Source organism: Hyaena hyaena, unplaced genomic scaffold (assembly GCF_003009895.1).
Source record: "Hyaena hyaena isolate Hyena2069 unplaced genomic scaffold, ASM300989v1 scaffold_344, whole genome shotgun sequence".
In the NCBI taxonomy this organism is placed as follows: domain Eukaryota; kingdom Metazoa; phylum Chordata; class Mammalia; order Carnivora; family Hyaenidae; genus Hyaena; species Hyaena hyaena.
The window spans coordinates 1,410,137-1,434,258 of record NW_024080977.1 but is presented as its reverse complement, the minus strand read 5'-3'; the positions used below and the strand labels follow the sequence as shown (position 1 = coordinate 1,434,258).

Genomic DNA, 24,122 nt, shown 5'->3' with positions numbered 1-24,122 from the left:
GCGGGGCCAGGGGACCCTCCCACGCCGTGATTGGCTGGGGGGCGTGGCGGTGGGACGGAAGTCACGCAGGGCCACGTCTGCGGGTTCCGAGAGCTTCAGTCAGGTTGGAGGCGCCGCGCGGGGAAGCGGCTGGGCTAAGTGGAGGTGAGGGGGCGTCTCCAGGCAGAGGTGAGCGGGGACCCTTAGGCTTGGTGGCGAGAGGGGACTCTCCAGTCCGTAGGGGTTCGGCCTACTGAAGGCCTAGTGGGCCAGCTAGCGGGCTGACCCACAGACCGTGAGCGGGACACCCCCGCCCAGGCGCCTCCAGAGCTCCCCAAGGGTCTCGTGTCCCTGGGCATTCTGGTCCAGGGGCCTCGGGGGTGGTGCGGCGTGGCGAGGGGAGGGTGGAACTCGTGATTGAGAGCCGGAAAACATGCGGCGGTTTGGGGGCTGGGAGGAAGGCGGAACAAACCCGCGTTGATAATTGAATGGAGGAAGGGGAATGCTCTCAACTTTTTTTAAGAGTGGTTACTGTTTGGACCTGTAAGTACTTTGAAAAAAAGCGTTCGCACTACTCACTGAACGTAGTTTTAGGACCGAAAACTCATTGATGGGTGGAAGCATTTTATCTTTTTTTTTTTTTTTTTCTTTTAAAAAGATTTTCTGGATTTAACAGGACTGGTTTACGCCCTTATGAATAATCATGGTATACTACCGAGTGGTCAGTTTTTAACCAAATATATTCTTGCCTGTGAAAAACATTTGACAGCTTTGGACGAAACTGTATCAGCTTGCTCAATACCAGCTTGTTCCAGTGGAACAAAAGCAAAGATTTTTTACCATTTTCTTTAACTTTTGGTCATTAACCATCCAAGGACAGTAAAGCAAGTAAGACAGGGCTGCTATTCATCTCTGGGCTAACTGGGAATGTGACAGACTCGGGAAGTGAATAGTATATACAACTGGGGTTGGAAACCCCAGGTTCCAGGTAAAATTGTAGTATCCCAGAGAAGGAAGTACTAGTGGGCTCAGGGCCAGTGTTTAAAATTGAAGGTAAAAAGAAGATGTTTTTACTTCCAGAGCTTAATTTAGAAGGGTGTCCTGGTCCTCTGTTAATGGAAATAGAAAAAAATCCACTGCAAAGTATATATGAGGAGGTCTGGGCAGTCTTGGAGAGGAGGCTGTTGCCCTTTGCTTTTCCTCTGGGAGTATGTCTCTGTGGCGTGGGAGGAATAACAAAAGAACCACGCAGATTTCCCAGATAGTTTGGATAGGTAGTCCCAGTCCATTTTGACATTATGACCTTGGGCTTCAGTCTGTCACCAGCTACCCTCGTATAGTTATGTTACTTAACTGAGGTCCAGACTTAAGTTTCTCCTTTTATGAAATGAGGTAATCTTTGATCTTGTAGGAGTCTACGAATCTATGTGTGGATTCTTCATTTTACTTGAGAGTAGACCATTTTAAGTTTTAAGTTTGCCCTGGGTCCAGGAATAGTCCTGGCGCCAAAATGAGAGAGGAGTTGAGGGCACAGTCGGCTGTCTGCCCTCGAGTGGAAGATACAAGTTGGGGAGGGTCTTCTAGGTAATGCCTACCCCCAGGACTTACTCTGCCATTCTTTCTCAAACATTCTTTGTGGCCATTCAGAATGAGGCAGACCTATTAGTCTAGGGTGGCAGCTTTTGAAGCAGATGGTCCTTGAAAATTTTCTTATGCCTGAAAAATATTCCTTAGTTTTGTAGACATGGATTTACATGCGATTGCAGAATACTCCGCATTACACGCCAAGCCCAGTGGACTCATTCTTCAATATGGGACTGCTGGCTTTCGAACGAAAGCAGAACATCTTGATCATGTCATGTTTCGCATGGGATTATTAGCTGTCCTGAGGTCAAAACAGACAAAATCTACGATAGGAGTCATGGTAACAGCATCACATAATCCTGAGGTAATTTTTTTAGTGCTCCATTAAAGTAAATCTTTATTTACAAGAACACATCTCAGTGGCTGAGCAATTTGACCAAAAGTACAAATTAATTGTAGGAATGTGTGTGCTCGTTATGTGCCTTTGGATTTGAAATGGCTTTTTCTTAATGAGTGGTGATTTAGCTCATGACTCTGTAGAGGGTGTGGAGAGAGTGAAATGAGACTCATTTCTTGGACTGTGTTCATGTTAGTGATATAATAGAATGTCCTTCCAAGTTAGTTGTATTGAGACAGTGTTAGTAACAAAAAGCATTACTTCTGTTAATTTAGTAGGGAGTAGAGAGATTGGAGCCAAGATGGGGGAAGGGCAGACATTTGAAAAGATTCAGAACGTTTTGAACCTTTTTTAGAACAGTTTTTTCTAGTAGGGAATAGCTTCCTGTTCTGAATGAACAGCCAAATGGGTGGCTCCAGGTACACAAAAGTGAGCTTTGGGCAGGTCATTGATGAGGTCTAAGGGTTGTAGTGTTATGACAATTAAATTTCTTTGTTATTAAAGTATTCCTTTTGACATAGTCTCTTTTGTACTGCCTATAGCTCACTAATACATGGTTTGAGTAATATGTTTGTTTGCAAGGGCATGAGATTTTTGCCTTTGTAGATCAATTTGCAGCAAGTTTCAACAGGTCTGTGAAGGATTATAACCCCCTCTTCCCTCCACACAAGAAGACATTGCTTGTCCAACTTGTAAATGTGGATCACTATAACTGTGTGTGTGAATGTCTAAATCACCATAATTGATTAACTTGTGGGCTGAAGCCCCAATTGCTAGTTCCAGAAGTACTTCTTAAAACAATACTGAGCTGTTTCCTTCCATTGGCATTCACTCTGAACTACAGTGTATTTCTTCCCAGAAATTTGAGCAGAACAGAATGGGGAGCCCATTTTCAGCTTCTGTCTGTCACCCACTGGTTGACATATTGACCAGTATGTTCTTAGAGTGCAGAGTCCTCGTGGGGAAGATCTCTCGGTGCCCTCATTCTGCTCCATTTGTGCCCTGGTTGTGTGATGGGTGGTGAATGCACAGATGTCAACCTTTTAAAAAAGCTAGTGTAGCATAATGGCTGTTGGGCTTAAGAGTAATATAGACTTGATATTTTAATGCCAGCACTGACACTTATTAGCTGTATGAACATAAGCAGATTACTTGATCTGAATCTCAGTTTTCTCAAAGTAAGATCGAAATAATAATAGGATTGTTAATAAAATTGATTTGTGTCATAAGAATTTATATAAAATACCTAGTCCAGTGCCTGGCATTCCGTACTGGTCACTGGTGAAGGCGTTCAGCCATCAGTGTCTTTTTTAGGGGAAAACGGCTTGAGTTTGGTTCCTCAACTCACCCTTCTGAATACACACAGATGGCTTATTGTTTGTTTTTCTTTTAAGGAAGACAATGGGGTAAAGTTGGTTGATCCTTTGGGTGAAATGTTGGCACCATCCTGGGAGGAACATGCTACCTGTTTGGCAAATGCTGAGGAACAAGATATGCCAAGAGTGTTGATGGACATCAGTGTGAAAGCAGCTGTGAATCTGCAACAAGATGCCTTTGTAGTGATTGGCAGAGATACCAGGTGACCGTCAGAGTTACTGGTGAAAGCCACTTTGGGAACTCCACATAAGTGATTACTTCTTTAGTTTTAGAGCCTGTGGCAAACTGAAAGAATGGAGTAATGTGGAACTGCCCTAAGAGGCTCCTCCACCTACCTGGCCTTTTTTTTTTTTTGTAGGATGCCGGAGCTAAGTCTCTCTGTTTATCTTGGGTTTTGGAGTCTGAACCCCAACTCTAACACTATATAATTGAATAGGTTATTTACCCTCTTAGAGTTTCCATATTCCCGTCTATAAGATCTTGATGATAAAGCCTAACACAGGATTTTTGTGAGAATTACATGACCTAATGTATGCAAAACACCTATTTCCTGACATGAGAGAAGTACTTAACAAATGCTTTCCACCCCTTTATTTCTATAGGTTTATTATTTTCTCCTGTAGAGTAAGAACACATTCCTGTAACAGTACTTTTAGAGATTGACCTTATAATCTACATTATTGTTACTTCATGTATTTATATCATTTTCACATGCTGGAGTTCACTGGGAAATGTTAACAATTTACATTATTTCTACATACAGTAGCCCCTCAGTCCCCCATCTGCAACGGATACATTCCAGGACCCCCAGTGGATGCACCAAATTCTATATATACCATGTTTTTACCTGTACATCTGTAATTATGATAAAGTTTAATTTACAAGTTAAATGCAGTAGGAGTTCAACAGTGAATAATAGAACAGTTACAGCAACATACTATAATAAGTTATGTGAATGTAGTCTCTCTCTCCCTCCCCCCATCTCTCTCTCTCTCTCTCTCTCTCTCTCTCTCTGTCTCTCAAAATACCTTAGTGTACTGTACTCACCTTCTCTTTCTTGTGTTGCTATGTGATGGTAAAATGCCCATGTGAGAGAGGATGTAAGGTGAATCATGAAGGTGTTGTGACATAGTATTAGGCTACTGTGGACCTGATGATACGTTAGAAGGAGGATCATCTGCTTCTAGACTACAGTTGATCTCAGATACCTGAAACCATGGCAGGTGAAACCATGGACAGGAGGGCACTATTTGTCGTATTTGGAAGCTTTTGCTTTCCTTTACAAAAAGATCCTTTTGTTACATTAAAAGTGTACTTTGAAACCAAAGCATTCTCTTTTATATAAGGTCTTGTTTTAGCCGTAGATTTTTTCTAAAGGAAATTTCCAGTGTCCTAATGGCTTACTTAGACTGGTATTTTATTCTTGATGTGTTACCAGAGAGACTTCCAAATACCATTGACTGTGGATTTATAGGTATCAGAAATAGCCTAATGATTTATGATCTGAAACAAATGATTATCCCATAGTAAAGCCATCCCACATATAATCACCTCGTACCAGTTAACTCCTTTGGGTGATACATAACATTGTTTTCAACAAGGCATTTATGTAATTATTTCAGATTGATAAATGAAAACTAGGTTGTGTATTCTTGGTGGTTTACTCCCCAGTACTGCATAATGCACACTGTTTCAATTCAGTATTTATTGCTACTGTCCCTGGGTAATGTATATATTGTTACAGTTAAACTTGACAGTGTGTTTGGGGATAGTGTAATCAGGGTATTTTTGTATCTGTTTTCTATATTTGTTTAAAAACCAAACTCTTGCCAAGAAATGTACTGTGAAAGGCTGCTGCAAAATGCTTATGCTTTACCCATATCCTCTTTTCAGTGTTTTCAGACTTGACAGGTTTCTTATTATTCTGAAATATGTAGCACATAATTTCTGTATTTGCTTTCAAAACTAGTAACTCTTAGTTTCAGGATGGGATGTGTTACTTTCGTCCTTTTTTTTTCTAGGCCCTCCAGTGAGAAACTTTCACAGTCTGTAATAGATGGCGTGACTGTTTTAGAAGGTCAATTCCATGGTATGTAGCTATCCTGAGTTGTAAATTAAAGTTAATCTTTAAAAACTTTTTAAAAGTTGCAAAAGTAGTAATATTTTAGAAAAGTTTGAAAATGGATAAAAAAGTCTTTAAAAAATGAACTCCTAAGTATTAAATACTAGCTTTTTAAATTTAAAAAATTACAAAAAATTTTTTCTGGGTGTGCCTATTTTGTTTTACCTCTAGGAGATTATGTGTAAGAAATACCGATCTTAATTTCCTGTACTTCAGTAAGGCCAAATTTCCTGACTTTCCTTTGGAACATCTTCAAGTTCATTCTGGGGAGCTTGTCAGTATTCCCTAATAGCTGATCACATGTGGAATCAGCTGTTAACCTATCAAATCGTGATGCAGAGTCTCTTTGGCCTACTTATCATGATTTTAAGTTTTGACAGGTGGTTTTTCCTGTCTTATCAAATGAAGAAGGATTACATGCCATAGAATGGAGGCTAGAATCCTCTTCTCACATCACCGATCATGCCCCTTGTGAATGCAGTGACTCCATTGTGCTTGGAGGTGAATTTCCCTAGTGTCTTCCTAGTTTCTCATTTAAAATATCTTCTCTTGACCTGTCCGACCTCCTTTCTAGCTCCTCTGTGCCCTTTCCTCAGAGTAATTCCAAGAGCTTGCCTTGGCTTACTTCTCTGCTTTTCTAGTCATTACTTACCTCCCCACAGGCAAAGTCTCCATCCTGGTCCCTCCAGTGAAATGTTTCTCTCAATGCTCATCTGAATTCTAATTGCCAAATCCAATGGCTATTAAAAAGTGGAGATGCTTGGGGCCCCTGGGTGGCTCAGTTGGTTGGGCATCTGACTTTGGTTCGAGTCATGACCTCGTGGTTCGTGGGTTCGAGCCCTTCATTGGCCTCTGTGCTGGCAGCTTGGGGCCTGGAGCCTGCTTTGGATTCTGTCTCCTGTGCCCTCTGCCCCTCCCCCACTTTCTCTGTGTGTGTGTGTGTGTGTGTGTGTGTCTCTCTCTCTCTCTCTCTCTCAAAAATAAACATTAAAAAAAATTTATAAAGTAGGGATTTTTAGCCTGGGGCCCAGGACTTCCTGGGAAGTGTTTGGTTAAGCTGTAGGGACCTGGTGACAGAGTGTTCTTGGTACAGTGCGGAGAGTGTTACCTGTACGTGCACTTTTTTAGGTAGGGGATTCTTTGTTTTTGTCAGATAGATACTCAAAGGGATCTGTGACCTAAAAATTATTTCCAGAATTTATATTTTGAAGTTTTTATTTTAGTTTCTGTCTTGGTAACTCAACTGTGACTTCCTCCTTTCTTTCTTTAAGCTTCTACTTCCTTGGCCACTGTTCCTTACTGGTCTTCTGTGCAGGCTCTCTCAATATGGGCATTCCTTATTTCTTTCATTCTGCTTGCTGAATGATCATCTTTACTGCCATAGTTCCAGCTGTGTACAGCTTAATTCCTCACTTAGTAGTTCAGACATTTTTGATTGCCTACTATGTACAACTGGTGGTCTATTTCATGCCAATTACAGCTTATAGTCAGAAACCCATTTTGCATCATAATGTGTGTATATGTACTCTTGTGTATAAGTGACACAAGAGCATCAATAAATAATACCCATACTGCATGACATGCGTTCATCTGGTTTATTTTTAAAAAATACAGAAATGTTGGTTGTGCCTTACTAAGTGGATTCCATGACCCCTGACAAGTCTCAGGTCTGCAATGGTCTGCCCTTACCCCAGATTCACCCAGCTTAAAACTATTGTTTGTACCATTCTCAGAATGGTTCACCTTTTCAGCACTGTCATTCTAGCTCTAGAACTTTTCTAATGTTTTAGTCTAGAAAAATTCGAGAGTAATTTTTTTTCACCTTTCCCTCCTTTCTCTCTTCAGCTTAGTGAAAGGTTAATGTAGCTGCAGCATAGAGAGAACAGGGGAAGCTGGTAGAAGATCAGGTTAGTGAGGGGCCCTATCCTTTTAAGCCTTGTAGGTTGTGGTAAAGATTTGGGTTTTGTTCAAAATGCACTGGAACTCCATTGAAGGGTTTTGTGCGTGAGAATATGGTCACATTTCCATTTTAAGTCAGTCACTCTGGCTTTTATGTAGAGAGAGATAGGAAGGTTGTGAGAAAGAAAAGAGACTGTCCTTTAGTTCACGTAAGCGTGATGATAGCAAGAGAAATGGAGAAATTTGAAATTAGGTATTGACTTCAAAGGATTTTATGATACGTAATGAGGCTAGAGCTGTAAAGAATGGCTTCTAGGTTTCTGGGTTGATCAGTGGAATAGAAGAGTAATTACATAATAGTCGTTTATTGATTAACTGTATATAATAGTCATTTGTTAAATGTTTATTTGGTCATTTTGATATTAGTCACAAAATCCTTTTGTTCCATCTTTTAGTAAATAAGTCTTTTGAAATAATCGTTCTCCTCTCCTTATACACCTCCATTAAGCTAGGTAAAGTGCTGATCCACTTTTTTGAGCTCCTCCACCTCTTTCCACCTGAGGTTTGTAAGTGCCTTCATGAAATACCACTTCCATTGTAGACCTGCAGGGTTCAGTAACTTTTAAATGACTTTTGTCTCTAGTCTAAACTTTTGTATTTGACTTTGAAGATCTGTGATGAATTTAGTTACAGAATATTCACTGGATACTGGTCCATCTCTGTTATTTTTTCTGTTTCTTGTTCTTGGTGCTTTTCTTGTGTGTTTAAAACTATTTCTGACTATAAGTTCTTAGTCTTTCTTGGAAAATTATCTGTGGGTCATTTTTGAGGTTTATGGTAAAGGCATATTTCTCTGGCAGAGTTTAGTTCTTGCATTTGCTGGGCTACTGCACCTGGGGGGGTTTAGAGATTTTGGCCTAATTTCCTCTGTAACGCATTGGCACAGCAATGCTTTTTAAAAAGAGATTTTTCTTTTTTATCTGGCATTTTTGGTGGTTTTGGGGAGGGTTCATTTGAATTACATAGTTTGCAGTGTTACTAGGACTAGAACTGAATTATTATTTTTCTATATTCTATTTTGTTACCTGTCCATATTAAATGATTATTTTTTATTATTAATAGTAGCGTTCATATTTCTTTTAGAATTGAGTATGTGTCCAGTGTGTGTGTGTGTGTGTGTGTGTGTGTGTGTTTTCCTAACACTACCAAACAACTAATTTAATTCTCTGACATGTTCTACTTAGAAGTAGGGTCAGATCCCACAGGTTATGGGCGCACTGCCACAGGACTACCCCCCCCCCCTTTGCTCCTCCAGATTACAGTCATCTGGACTTCTGACAACACCCTCCTTAGTTTGATTAATTTGCTAGAGTGCTCACAGAACTCAAGATAAACATTTTACTTTAGCAGATTACTGGTTTCTTATAAAGGGCTATAACTCAGGAACAGCCAGATGGATGAGATGTGTAGGGCAAGGTATGTAGGAAGAAGCACGGAACTGCCATGCTCTGGGCATCCACTCTCCCCAGTCTCCACGTGTTTCACCAACCCAAAACCCTGTCCTTTTGGGTTTTTAATAAAGGCTTCATTACATGGGCATTATCAGTTAAGTGATTGGCTGTTGCTGTTTGAACACAGTCTAGCCCCCCTTTTCTCCTCTACTTGGATGGGTGAGGGACCACAGGAATATGGGAGAGATCTGAAAGCTCCAGTTCTCCAGTCACATGGTTGGTTCTCCAGGCAACCAGCCCCTTCCTAGGGGCATTCCATGTCTCATTAGCATAACAAAAGACAATTTCATGCTCTCTTCACTAAGGAAATCCTTGGGTTTAGAAGGCTTGCCTAGAATGGAGACAAGAGCAAATGTCCATTTATTTTTGTGACAGAGAGAGCGCTCATACCTCTGTGTGCATGGGCAGACACACATACACACACACAAAATCAAGAGTCTGATGTTCAGTCATCTGAGCCCCCCAGGCACCCCTGGGTCTTATAAATCACAGCATCATAATGTGACAGGCAGTTGTAATCACTTTAGTGGATATTTATGCATATTTCTGGATAGTTTGAAAGTTAATGGTTTTGTGTTTTCTGAGATGTCTTTTTTGTGAAGATTTGTTACTCTCAAATTCATATGGTATGAATCCATTTAAATGCTTTTTTTTTTAAATTAAGAAATGTGGTAAATTGCTTTTTGTATTTCTATTCTAGATTATGGCTTGGTAACAACACCCCAGCTACACTACATGGTGTACTGTCGCAATACCAGTGGCCAATATGGGGAGGCAACTGTCGAAGGTTACTACCAGAAACTCTCTAAGGCCTTTATGGAACTTACCAAACAGGTAAAAATCTCTTGAACATGGTTAGAGTTTAAGCAAATGAATAAAATAAGATCAGTTTTACAATTTATTTTAAGTAGATAGCTTATCACTCCCCCTTTTTCCAAAAATGTGGTGTATTTCCTTTTCCTTTTTAGGGCTCCATGAGGCTTGGCCCTTGTGTCCTGCTATCTGTCGTCATTTACTTGGCAAGACACGTAGTACACATAGTATATTCTCAGATCATTGTGGGAGAAAATCTGGTGGGTGTCTCGTGGTTACAGAAGTATTCATTTAGATGAATTTGCTCTTAGGGTTAATGCTACTGGCATCATATTTGAGGTATCTTCCATTGAGAAAGATTTTTCTCCTGAGTAGATTAGCAGCTTAAACATGGATGGGATTTACTGGGTGTAGTTTGATCAACAAATATTGAGTGTATGTTGTTAATCAAAACAGAGCCCTTGTTCTTAGAGAATTTTTATTCTCAAGTGAGGATGGGCCAGAGAGGAGACTGACAGAAAAACCCAGACATGCCCAGTGGCGTTATGTGCTGTGAAGGAAATGGCAGGCGTCATTCTGCTCATCCATCTTTATACTCATTCCCACATTTGAAAGCCTGTCATGTAATACAGGCAGTAGTAGTAAAAGGGACCCTGTTTAATTGAATCTAAATTTTAATAAAGCTCCATTTCCATAAGGTGTTTAATTGGTGAAACTGTTCTAGTGTCAGTGTCCAAAAAATTTTAAAGATCTTTAAATTTTGCTTTGGTTTTCTACAATTTTCATCTGAATGTGTATACCCTTTTGTTTCCCAAGGTAAAACAGATGAGTTAACTGAAATAATAGAAGATATTTACATATACCTAAATGTGCTGATGTTCTGCTTTTTCATAACCTGAAATTTTTCTTCCGTGTATCTTTTCCTTTTAAGGCTTTGTGCAGCGAAGATGAATATAGATCACTTAAGGTCGACTGTGCAAATGGCATAGGGGCCCTGAAGCTGAAAGAAATGGAACACTACATTTCCCAGGGGCTGTCAGTTCAGCTCTTCAATGATGGCACCAAAGGGAAACTCAATCACTTATGTGGGGCTGACTTTGTCAAAAGCCATCAGAAACCTCCACAGGGTATGTAGAAAAATGTGTTTTTAGAGTTTTTGGAAACCAATCTTACTTACGGAGTTGAGTCGTGCTGCTAGTCCTGGCGCTGCCGCTTTAGACATCTGGACATTTCCTTACTGTCTGTGCCATTTGAAACATGGTCTACGCCCTTTGCCTGTGAGTCACATGACTCCTACAGTGTGTAGGAAGTATCCGGAAGCAAAATCAGAAATTGGTGTTTTAGAGCAGTATGCTCTAAACTTCAGTATGCATGAGAATCACCTGGAGGGCTTGTTAGCACAGATTCCTGGGCTCTGCTCTAGAGTTTCTGATTTTGTAAGTTTGGGTAGGATTTGTGTAGGGTAAGAATTTGCATTTTTGTCAAGCACCCAGCCTTTGTAAATGGTGCAGGTTTGGGGACCACACTTTGAGAATCCTTGATCTAAAGGATAGCAATAGTAAGTAGCATTTTTCACCTTACCTGAATTATACACACTATGGAAAGAGAATGCAACTTGGCTTAATTATAACTGTCTGCAAAATCTGTTTTCTCCAGTTGGTATATTGGGAGGAAGACTGTTCATAGATTGTAGTTGTATTATGAGGTGGTCTATATTTAGCTGTGCTATAAATCCTGAATTGTTAGCAGGTGGGCCAAACTTGCAGATGTGTTCTGTTCGGTCTGCTGTGTGTGTGTGTGTGTGTGTGTGTGTGTGTGTGTGTGTGTTGCATTACTCGTCACCATTTAAATGTGTCATGGTTTTACTTAAATATTAGAAGCACCGGCTTCTCTTTCCCGATGTTAGAAAATGTCCATTCTCATGTGGCAGTGATCGGCTGCCGTGGAGTGGCTCCTGCCACCTTCAGACAGGACATGCATTCTTCAGAACTCCACGGACCTCATCCAGTTGCCTCTCTCATTTATGTTACTGTGCCTCGCTACACTACGCATTTACATTTTTACTTTCGCCAACCAGTTTGAACTCCTTTTTGTTGAATTGCTTGTTTTTGTTGAATTGACAGTTTGGTTCTAAGTCCTGCATCTATCCATTCACTAAATACTGAGCTCTTCTCTCCCTTGGTCTAAGCACAGGTGATGAGAAGAAAGGCAAGAGAAATGTAGCTAAAAGTAATTCTTACAGATTGCAGTGCACTGATAAGAACCTGGGACGTGCAGAGTGTGATGTACCTTAAGGGACATATGGCTGCCTTGATGTTGATGTTTTATTAGAGACTAAATGCAACCTTATTTTGACAATAGCAAGATTCCAAGGTCCTGTAAACCTCACTTTTAGCATACAGAAATGCCTTAGAAATGTATGTTGTCTCTGCCTCCCCCTCCCCCAGTATAGTCAGTCACTCTCACAGTCCCAGTGCAGTTCTTTCTGCCTGCGGGTCTTGTCCACTGCTGTAATAAAGTCACCTTTTTGCACCATAAAATGCCTCAAGAATTCTTTCTTGACCATTGTGCTTGGTGGCCCTGCATCACAAGGCTACAGAATGAACCAAACCATAGGCCCTCACTACTTCTCCTGAAGCTTGTGTTATGCCTTGTAGTCAACCTTATATTCCTCACGAAAGCCTCATGTTGGATTTGTCCACCTGCTGCTGTCATGGCTAAGGAACAGCAAAATCTTCTAATAAGTTTGACGTGACAGTTGCTGAGGTTTTTGACAACCCTATGCAAATTACATTGGCCATGTATCTCTCACAGGTTATAATTCTTCTCTCTAACTTAACCAAGTGCTTCTTGTTACTGATGGTGTGAACAAAGAAAAATCACACCTGTGATAAAGCACATATCTCCTCTGTTGCTGATTATTTTTTATATTTAAAGGACATCATAGTACTAGGCAAATTGCATTCACAAATAATCTGTAGCTTTCACCAAACTATGGGAACCTGTCTTACCAAACCAACTGGATTATAAAATGGAATTTTATTTTAATATTATACCAATTTTCAGCATAGAATTCTCCTTTACTAGTTAGCTGTGAAAGAATTTGCCCTGTAAAAACTACCAGTAAACCTGTATACTACTTAAAGATTAAGACATTGGTTTTTATTTGGAAGGACAATTTTAAGTACCTCTTGAAAAGTGGTAGTGGACATGCTTATGTGGAACACACAAAGCCAGTTATGATCATGCTTTAGTGAAATATTTCTCCTTTGTAATTAATGTAAGAGAAAAAACTTTTTATATCTGAGTTTTATCCCCATTTCTTTGACTGAAATGCATTTTAAAATTCTGTGTGCTAGGAATGGAAATGAAGTCTAATGAAAGATGCTGTTCTTTTGATGGAGATGCAGACAGAATTGTTTACTACTACCTCGATGTAGATGGTCACTTTCATCTCATAGATGGAGACAAGATAGCAACACTGATTAGCAGTTTCCTTAAAGAGCTCCTGTTGGAGGTACGGTGTGACTTGACTGACTGACTTCTCTTTGAAACAAGACTCACTGGTGACTGACATTGTCTCAATGGTCCCACTTTAGTGAGTGTTCCATCATCACTCCCAAAGCCTCAAGTTTGTTTAAACAGAAGGTCTCATCCTCTGAGAGATGTATTTACTTTGTTATAATGTGCTTAGTAATGTGAGAGAGGTTTATTCTCCTTTGCTCTTTTGGAAACCTTAGGCCAGCTTTTAGTATAGAATATAACGGAAGTAGTTATTACAATGTGGAAAAAGCTATACTTTAAGAATTCATTAAATACTTCTATTGAAAAAAACTAAAGAGAGAGGTCAGGAAATCACCAGTCCTTTGGGAAGGAATCCTTTTAGAATTTAAAGAATGCCTAAAAGTATTTTAGCGTTTTTTTCTGGAATACACGTATTTTTATTTTAGGCATTTATTGCATAAACTGGCTGGTAATGTTGACATCCTTTAGAACTCTCATATGTTTGCTTTCATGGTTAGTGTTTTTGCTTTTGATGGCAAGGCAATTGTCATTGTTTTTATCTAGATTGGAGAAAGTTTGAATATTGGTGTTGTACAAACTGCGTATGCAAATGGAAGTTCAACACGGTATCTTGAAGAAGTTATGAAGGTATTGAACCATTTCCATTTTCTGGTATCTTCTTAATAATCTTCTTAATAATCTTATTCTGAGATATTTCTGTGAGGAAAACAATGCCTGCATACAAGTGAACGTGTTGTAGTACATGAAGCTGAGCTGTTTTCCATTTAAAAGGAAGATATCAAAGATAGGGGAAAAAATTGTCCCTGATGCATAAAGGGAAAGAGACTCCCCCTCTCCCTTTTCTTAAATCATTTCTTTTAGAAAACTTGTAATTCTTTCTCTGTCTCCTTTATAATGAATGTGCATCTTTTAAAAGGCTAAGCAAGTTTTATAGTTTAGTAGGACTGTTTTTCTTAAGGGTCTAGAGTTCTCTCATTGAAATAAAAACTTCAGGGAAAATAGAATCCTGTCTCCCAGGCTCCTAAGAGTTTAAGTTAGTTACATCTTGGAACCAGCCACATATATTTACTTGTTACTGAGATATGAGGAAGTTTTATTATTCTTTTGGTAAGGACTAAACACCGATTGCCACCACAATTATCAGGTAAATTTAAAACAAAATGTGTGACACGTGGTCCTGTAAAGTCCTCTTGAGAAGCAGGCATATTCAGTAGACATAGGGACTGTTGTTTCGGTTTCACAGTTGGGGAGAGAGACTGGGGTCAGTTTCTAATACAACAAGGAAACGTGGAGATTTTGTTGCCAAGGAGCAAGGTGGACCGAGAGAGGGGGTTGGTGGGTGGAAAATTACTGAGGAGTCCTCAGGGATCAGGGAGAATTCTGACTGAACATACCTTACAGGACTCCTGCTGAAGACAGGCCAGGCTGGTTAGGTATTAGCTGGAGGGTGGTACAGGGTGAGGAGTTAGACCAGTTATTGAAGGTAGGAGATTCTTGCTGAGAGGAATGTTCCAGACGTGTCCAAGGGTAGGACCTCTTCAGGAGCACAGGAAAAGTTTGTTCAGGGATAGAATTTGTTACTAGTTTATGAAAGTATTATATGTATTATAAAAGGGTGAGATTTCTGTCTATAGTTCTTAACAGATTGCCTGTGGTGTGCCTCACCATATAGCTTTGATGTGTAGTCAGTAATTAAAACTATTTTCTTAATCTTTAGTGAGAAAGTTGTTTGGGTTGGTAGGAGGTTTTATTTCTGATTTTTTTCCCCAACATCCACCAGGTGATTAACCATCTCCTGTACCCCATCGCCTGCTCTATGAGTTGGAGTGTCCATGGCCAAAATTAGGTCTATTTGCCTTTACTCTTTCTCACTAGCTACTGTATTTTCCAACTTTTGTGCATCCCTTTGCAAATTCCTGCATTTTACTAGTTTCTGTTGCTTTTTCACTTTTTTTTTTAAAGCAAGGGTGGCAAAGTCCAATTCTTGTTGAATCTGGATAAGTGAAGTGAAAAAGTACAGCAGGTGGATGAGGACGAGGAAGAGTGTCCAGACAGGCCAGCTGCTGTCACATTTAGATTCTTCAAGAAAAGCTGAAAATCTAAATTTTTATGTGACTCTCCTACTGCTCTCTTAAGTCTTGGCAGCTGATTCAAAATTTAAAATAAATAGGCAAAATAAAACACATCTGGAGGCTGCTAGTTTGTGACCTGATTTAAATATAAGGTTGCAGTAAACACACTCAAGGGACTCCTTTGGGGCCCAGTTGCCTACCATTTAACAGGGATTCTCAGTATTTGGGTTATCATTTTAGTATTTCTTTTCGGTGTTAAAATTTTTATAGGTAAGATACCCTGTTTAAGAAACAAATACAACAAAAACTTACTCAACCCATTCTCCTATGGATGAATTAAATATTTTTAGCTCTAACCTTTCCTGAGGTCTTCTAAAGCCAGTCAGTTGCCAGTCTTATTTGATCTTGATCTCTTTTGCAATTTGCCACTATTAGACTTATTAACCATTCATCTCTCTCAGATCCATCTTAGACTTAGGCTTCCCAGTGTTGCTAGTCCAACCATCATAGTTTCTTAATGGAATTAATCCTAGAAACCTCCTAACCAATGTCTTTTAACCTCCTAAGCCAGGGGTTAAGAAACTGGCCTGTGGACCAAATCCAGCCTGCCACGTGTTTTAGAATAGTTTTATTGGAATACAGTCATGCTCATTTGTTTCTGTATCTTCTGTGGTTGTTCACACTAGTGGCAGAAGTGAGCAATTGTGAAAGAAATCATACGGTCTGTAAATCTTGAAATACTTATTATATGTCCTTTTCTAGTAAAGCTTGCAGACCTCTACTGTAAGCCATTCTCCACATTGTAGCTAATGGAGCTTTCTAAATAATTAGATCATGTCACTCCCCCACTTACAATCTTTCATTATCTTATCAGGGGACCCTGTCCCTCAGCTCTCTTGCCTTGCTTTTTCACTTGGTTGTGGGTTTCTATAGTGCCTTCTCTCTCCATTACTAATACTTAGCACTTGGTATTTTAATTCCTTAATTGTCTTCCTCACTAGATAACTCCAGGGGGTTTGTTCCCTCTTGTATCCTTGGGAGAATAGGTATATAATATATATTTGCTGATTGAATAACTGCTGTTGTGTTTCTTTAAATATGTTTCATAGGTACCTGTCTGTTGCACTAAAACTGGTGTCAAACATTTGCACCACAAGGCTCAAGAGTTTGACATTGGAGTTTATTTTGAAGCAAATGGGCATGGCACAGTAAGTTCTCTTCAGTTACAACCAGTTTTAGCTGGACTTTTTTTAATGATGGGAATTCTGAGTAGTAATAGGTTAACATCCCCCCTTTGTTGAAATGATCCGTATGTTGGTAGAGTAAGATTGGGTTAACTTAATATCTTCTTATGTGTGCTGAAACTGGTTTTTAGATTGTTAACGGTCTTTGAGTGTGAACAGATAATACTAATTTGTTCTTAGAGGTTTTTTTTTTGTTTTGTTTTGTGTTTTTTGAGAGCACGAGCAGGGGAGGGGCAGAGGGAGAGGGAAAGAGAATCCCAAGCAGGTCCATGCTCAGCATGAAGCACAAAGTGGGGCACTGTGAGATCATGACCTGAGCCAAAATCAGGAGTTGGATGCTTAACTGAGCCACCAGGCACCTGTTTTTATAGTTTCTTAAAGAAGAAAATAAGCAGTTCTTAATTTTCTTACAAGCAGATTATGTCATTTAAAATCTTTTCGTTGAACTGGCCATAGGTGGTAAAAGGAAAGTTCAGTAGCCGTGGTAAATTGAAAAGTGTTGGAATGCTTGAGAATTAAGTTATGAACTAGAAATGAGTGTAATTAGCAATAAGCATATAAAAGTTTTATGGTGTTTTGTAGGTGAATGTTTAAATAATTTTTTGAGATAGAGTTCATATGCCTTAAAATTCACCATTTTGAAGTGTACTGAGTGGTTTTTGGTATATTCAGAAGGTCAGATTTTTAAAAACATTTTTATGCCACACCTCATTTCATAAATAGATTGGAGGTGGCCCAACAGAAAATGTTTCCTAGGAGGGCAGATTATTTTCATTAATTCTGAACTGGCTTCTAGAGGCCTTGATCATAAGAAAAATAATAATGTCTTAGGAAATGCAGATAAAATATAACTTCAGTGATATAATTAAGGCAGTGTTGATAAATGATTTTAAAGGGCAGAGAATAGACTTTTGGCCTGTGAGGTCTCTATTGCACCTATCAGCTCTGCTGGTGTAGGTTAAGGGAGTGCATGTGGCTGTGTTCCAGCAGAGAGAGTGACCAGAGTGTATTCTAGTTTACCAACAAACATGTCATTTCATCAAGTGCTGACTATAGTGTTGAGCCACGCATTTTGAAGTGACCTGGATCTTGAACATGATGTACATAATATCCATGGTACTCTTTGCCATAATATAAATATGATGAACTCTTTCTTCTTTAGCTTATATCCTTCCAAATTTAGGAGAAGAAAACTACTAGTTATGTTGAATTTATTATATTCTCCCAAGTTAAACAGATACAGATAGGCTTAAAGAATCTGGTTGCACAGAACGAATTTAGCGGGTGGAGGGGCAAACATAATATACTCATCATCATTTGCTTCTGTCAGAGTGGTATTTTCTTTGTAATCAGCTCTTTGTTTTGATAACCAGCTCTTTAATCCATAAAAGATTTTCCTGCCCCAACTAGTATCTTTTGGGTTCTGATTTGATCTTGTCAGTTTCTTACATTGTAAGACTGCCATTATTTTTCCCTTCAGTTTTTCTAGATTCATTGAGACTTTCAAAAGTGGTTTAACTTGAATGACTGGACCACGGAGAGAGTGTTTTGTCCTTGTGTGTTTTATGCTTTCCTTGCAGGTACTGTTTAGTAAAGCTGCCGAAACAAAGATAAGACAACTAGCAAAAGAATTAGAAGATGAGAAAAGGAAAGCTGCTGCTAAGATGCTTGAAAACGTTATTGACTTGTTTAACCAGGTCAGAGCTGGAGGGTGGTGGGCTTTTGGTTACTTTACCATTATTCGTAAGGTAGACAGAACCGTATGTTGTATACAAAATTAAAGTGGAAAAGTCCTGGCAGCTTTCTTGCCACAGTGGTATATACGTTGAGATGGACACTGAAATGCAGTGACAGAATACTGGTGTGCTTCCTTCCCCCTATAACTTATGATGAAAACTTGTAAGCATAATGAGTAGCTTCCATCTAGATTCAAAAGATTCAGTCAGCTACTGAGTCTGTGTAATCCGTGTTGAATCGTTGAGATTGGAGTCTCCAATATGGCAGAGGAAGCAAAGAGCAGGACCGGGAAAAGCGACCGAGTATTTGAGTATCTTGCACTAGGCACTTAACATACCTCTGGGTCATCCTTGCAGTAACCCAGGGAGAGGGGTTATTATAATTCCCATTTCGTAAGTGAAGAAACAAAGTTATCCAGTCTACTTTTATAGATAAGGAGGAAGAGTAAGGGCAAGTTTCTCAAGAGCTGGTTTCAGTATTCTTTGTATAACTCATTGCGATCTTCCCTTTTATTTCTCCACACACACACACTCCAGTTTCATAACCCTGTGTAAAGGTGGAGAAGCAGCACAGGATGCTTTTTTTCCTAAGAGCATTCATATCCAAGAGTACTTTTTCATTGTGTCTTGTAGACGGCTGGTGATGCTATTTCTGACATGCTGGTGATTGAGGCAATCTTGACTCTGAAGGACTTGACTATACAACAGTGGGATGCTCTTTATACGGATCTTCCAAACAGACAGCTCAAAGTTAAGGTCTGAGCAATATCTTAAAACTACTTCTTTTCTGAAAATTAACAAAAATGTATTGTCTCCGATCTCTTTATAAAGATATTATGTGTCATATTTCATTGTGTACGTATAGATTTTATAGAAAATGCTTTAGGTCCTGTTTTCCCACATCTTAACTCTTAACCAGTCAAATGTTTGAGAAGTATTCAGTTTACAGACTTGAAAAGAAAAAGTGGTACATATTATCATTATATATAATAAAATTTTTATTATGGAAAATTTAAAACAGATATAAACGTGGAGAGAACAAAAAAATGAAACCACTATGTGCTCAGCTTCTCCAGATTTCCGCTATTGTCCTTCACTGCTTTCCAGGGCCCCCTGTTATTTTGAAGCAATCCTGCTAGCCTCTTACTGCAAGTGAAAACAGTTCCTTTGCATTATTCTTGGGTCACACAGAACTTCCTGGGGCTAGATGCTGAGAAGTAGGATCTGTGGGCTCAAAAGGAGAGAAATTTTTTAAAGGCAGTTCATATAAATGCTAATTGAATTCTGTACAGATTTATACCAGTGTATATACTCACCAACAGAATCTGTGAAAGGCAATTAGAGGTAGTAAAGCCTGAGGTCACAGAAATGGCAACTAGGAGATTTTTTTTTTTATCATGATCCTCTTACATAATAATAGGTTGCTGCTTTCAACAGTTTATAAAAATACTTAGTTTTTGATCAGTGACAGTTATTTGATCTGCAACTTGAGTCATACAGTACTTCCTGGCTACTATTTTAGTGGTAACTGTAAGACTGGAAATGTTGCCTGGTTTTGCTAAAGGTAATTCTTTAGAGTCTAAAGAAGTTACAACTGAAATTAATAACCCTGATTTTGGCAGCAATTAAAATTTTATTTTTATGTAGTTGCATTCTGTGCTTATTCTGGTACCTACTGTGATATGATAAGCTGAAATGTAGGTGTGTTACCATCGAAATGTTCAGTCTTTGGTGGGAATTCTGTTGGACAGGTTAGGCTTAGGTAGTAACAAATACAAAATGCTTGTGCACAGGTTGCAGACAGGCAAGTTATTAGCACCACTGATGCTGAAAGACGAGTAGTTACACCTTCAGGACTACAGGAGGCAATCAATGACCTGGTGAAGAAGTACAAGCTTTCCCGCGCTTTTGTCCGGCCTTCTGGTACAGAAGATATAGTCCGAGTATATGCAGAAGCAGACTCGCAGGTAAGCTGGGATGCTCCTATCGAAAAAATGTGCAGGAAGAGTCTGATACCATGGGTAGCAGGGGTGGTAGTAGGAGAGAAAAGAAAATCATTTGAGTAGTGTTGCAGTCTCACTGTGATAATTGTTTATGGAGATTTTTAGGTTCATATTAAGACTTTAAGGTTACTTTCATCAGTAGTTAGTTGAACAAAATTAGACCAACATAGTTTATTTCCCCCAAATACTTTTCTTTTTATTCTAGATTTACTGAATGTGTCCTGTGTCTAACTATGGCATGAATAATCAATAGATACTTTGCCATGTGTTAAGCTTCTGTGGCCTGAAGTGGATGATCCTTTTTTTCCTCCTTTAAAAACATAATCCTGTTGCTTTATGAAAACAACAGGCTTTGAGGTACTTGTCTAAGTTAACTGGTACCATCATCCAGGTTGACTGAAATTCATCTTTGTCTCCAGACTTTTGATTTGTTTCTCAAATTAATTTCCTTTAAACAGCCTTGCTCTGTGTCTCTGCTCTTCTCCTAAGAGGGTCAAGACTTCATGTTCTGGATTTTTAAATGTTGCCCTCTTCACACACTCTTGTACTCTTAAACGCTTGATAGGTGTTTGCACAGCTGAGGCAGTCTAGAGTGGGTTGAATAGGCACTTATAAGGGAGCTGGCAGCTTTTTGGCACAAGCTTAGGCCATCCCAGAATATAGAGAATAGAAATTTCTGGTGGATGGAGAGGCCATCTGGGACCTTAATGGTTACTTACTCTTAGGCCAGTTGTGGCTCAGCTTTTAAGGACTAGGTTTTATTGAATTTATTCACAATTTTGGAATGATAACTAATTTTACAATCGGATTTGATTTAACCAAGAACTCACCAGACTTGGAAGAATTTGAGTTTTCCATTTATTTAAGAGTTTTGGGATTTGTTACTGAAAGGTGAAAAAAAGAAAATTTTTCATTTGAGTATGCTAGTGAGACAAAGCTAGTTCTCTTCCCTTCCCTCAGAGTTGTAAGTTACCCGACCGATGCTCTCTTTCTCCTCTAATCTCCTTTTGTATCAACCTTTGCAGGAAAATGCGGATAGCCTTGCACGTGCAGTGAGCTTGGCAGTATTTGAGCTGGCTGGAGGAGTTGGAGAAACACCCTAACCAGGTTTCTGAAGATAATTTTTGTATTCATGACAAACTCGATTTTTAAAAAGTTTTTACAAAATAATAGTACTGCCATTATTGTGACAGGTTGAGACACATTTGTAATCATGTTTACGATGCACTTTACTAGACTGTTCCTAGATCTGATTTTCTTAAACACTACCACAGTTATTTAGAAATAGACTGAGACTTAAATCGAATTTCAGTTTCACTAATGTAAAGTGCTGGGGGCTTGATCAATGACTTTATAATTCATGAAGGCTGCTGGAAAATTAAACCTTATTACCAACTCCTTGGAATGTCTTTTCCATCGCCATTACCTAACTGTGATTGTTGTTTTGAAGGATTCACCATTGTTGATACACATGGGGAGGGTGGAGAAGACTTTACACAACCAATTTTTCCAAAACAGAATTTAGAATGATTCTTAAATGACTTACCTCACTGATTAACATCACCAGGAGTTCGAGGATGTGACATGAAGCTGTACATCTCTACTCTGTACTCAGGTGGAGATGCTCATGCTACATTTATGAGGATGCAGGGGCCAGCTTCAGTTACTCTCTCTCTATTCCTCTTAGTGGAGGTATGTGGGAGGACACTAACTGTCACACTTGACCAAGCCGCTACAGAGAAGAGCCACCATTCTGATACTGGAATGTGGTTAAGAATGGAAAGAAGATCCCAGCAAATCTAAATTAAACAAAGCTTGAAACCAATAGCCAAAAATGTGCAGTGTGTATTTTGCAGGTTTAAGACAACTCAGGACAATAAAACACTGGGACTATATGTGTATATATAGATCTCTCTTAGGCACCATAATCAATATGAGCCAACAATATTTAAACTTGATTCAGGCCACATTCAGACATTTGCTCTTATTTACAAATATTTAAATTAAATACAACCTGAAATGTGTTTTGTTACATACAAAAAAAGAAAAAACTATACAACTCAGAGCAGTGTTTGTCTTAAATAATTACATTTACATTTAACTAAATGGGACCACCTGCGGTGCTTCAAGTTTTTATGACCCCTTCCAGAAAATCTTTTTCTACCATTTCTTCTATTTTTTGCCTGGCTTTGCTGGAAAATGGTTTGTGGTTTTCCAGTTTCATGTCCTTATTAGGGAAGGTGTTTGAGTAGAGGATGGGGCTCCCTGAGTGTCCTACACATCGGCTGGTGACTTTGCTGTTGAAGACTTGGCTGAGTACATTGAAGAATGGCAGCAGCTGCTCAATACTGCGCACGGTGCAGATGGTAAGCAGCAAGTGCCCTGGCTCCCAACCCAACGTTCTCCCTGAGTTGTCTTCCTCTGGATTCTTCTGTAAAAACACAAAGGGAATTGTTATTATAGACGATAGAGTACATGAGAAAATTTAAAAGGGTGTGAACATCAGCAACAGTTAACAAATACAAATGATGACATCAAGGGTCCATTCCAGATTTGATTAAAATCTTGCTTCTAACTGAAGCGTTTTACTGCCAATTAGTAAGTGTAGATAGAGGGGTCCAACACTATAGTAATATTTTCCAACTGGAGTGCACCGGTAAGCTTAGTTAGCAGAATCGGTTTTGGAGAGGGAAAGTCACATATTAAAAATTTATGTTGTGCTTTGCATATACTCAAAAAGCTCCCAGATTTCTGGACTCCCACTAATGTAACCAAGGACTTAATCACAAGGTGACTGCAGAAGAGAGTTAGGAAGAGACAAAAAAAGTCGTCTACATTTCACCGTTAGTAATCAGTTAATTCCCTTATAGCCAAATGGCTTAAACTTATTGCCACAAGATGGTAGCAGGGTTCAGAGGGAATAATTATTGTCTGTACAAGAGAAAGGAAAAAGAGCACTCAGGAGAGTGTTGTGTAAACTACATGGGGAGGAAAGCTGCACCTTGAGTCAGAATAACTGGGTTTGGGTCTGGGCCCTGCAATTTACTGTGGGGCGTCCTCGGGCAAGATACAGAAAAGTTCCTCATTTTAAAAAGTGGGGAAATATTAACTTCCAGCAAAGAAGTCAAATGAGTACAGGTGAAAACACTGTCAACTAAATATAAATGCAGTTAAAAATCATTTGTTAAACTAACCAAGAGGCTAGTTTAGGAAGCCAACTAGATTATATAAAGTTGCAGACTTCAGTCTATCTCGAGGAAGTTAGGAGAGAACTGGAGATGTTTTGAGTTTGGGCAGAATCACAGATATAAAAACACTTAGAATGAAAAACGTGAATTGGATAGAAAATGGGGGAAAAATCAGCAGGTGGGGACTTAGACAGCAAAACTATATTTAACATACTGATTAGCAAAAGGAGTTTGCCTTCCCAGATTAGATGTTGCTGAGAAACTGTTTACCTAATATTTAATATCACTAGTTTCCTAGAGGAGATAGCAGATGCAAAATCCAGCTTATTTTCTTATATACGATCACAGGGTTGGTTTGCTTATTTAAAAATGAAATCCCGAGAAAGGAAAATAGATTTAAATTAAAAAGGAGCAAACAAATCATCCAGTTCTCTATGGCCAGAAAAAAGAAAAAAATAGCAATTAACCTCCAATCTAAATTATAGGATATAGAAGAACTCATCCTTCCATTTAACTTGACTGGTTTTAAGGACCATCCTGGGACTGACTTTCACATCACTGACTGCTGCTAAGTGGCTGACCATACTACCTGTTAGTCCCCTGAATCAAGCTGTGATTCAATAGTAATTAAAGGATAAGCAGAGATGAATTTGCCCTGACGGAAAATGTGTA

At 39.1% G+C, this 24,122-nt stretch overlaps 2 protein-coding genes across 3 annotated transcripts in view; one reads left to right on the top strand and one right to left on the bottom strand.

Annotated features, from left to right (window-relative positions):
* Positions 1-61: 61 nt before the first annotated feature.
* Positions 62-21,660, top strand: PGM3 (phosphoglucomutase 3). Its single transcript, XM_039249756.1, has 13 exons — positions 62-168; positions 1,714-1,927; positions 3,355-3,539; positions 5,359-5,426; positions 9,570-9,703; positions 10,614-10,809; positions 13,042-13,199; positions 13,751-13,834; positions 16,389-16,487; positions 18,104-18,220; positions 18,893-19,015; positions 20,053-20,226; positions 21,288-21,660. The coding sequence occupies exons 2-13, from the start codon at positions 1,724-1,726 to the stop codon at positions 21,363-21,365; spliced, it is 1,620 nt and encodes a 539-aa protein (XP_039105687.1). The 5' UTR covers positions 62-168; positions 1,714-1,723; the 3' UTR covers positions 21,366-21,660.
* A 429-nt stretch (positions 21,661-22,089) lies between these two features.
* Positions 22,090-24,122, bottom strand: part of DOP1A (DOP1 leucine zipper like protein A) — a 100,423-nt gene continuing 98,390 nt past the window's right edge. For both annotated transcript variants that reach the window (XM_039249753.1, XM_039249754.1), the window contains one exon: positions 22,090-22,693. In XM_039249753.1, the coding sequence (XP_039105684.1) occupies positions 22,388-22,693 (306 nt within the window). In that variant the 3' untranslated portion in view covers positions 22,090-22,387. The remainder of the gene's footprint in view (positions 22,694-24,122) is intronic.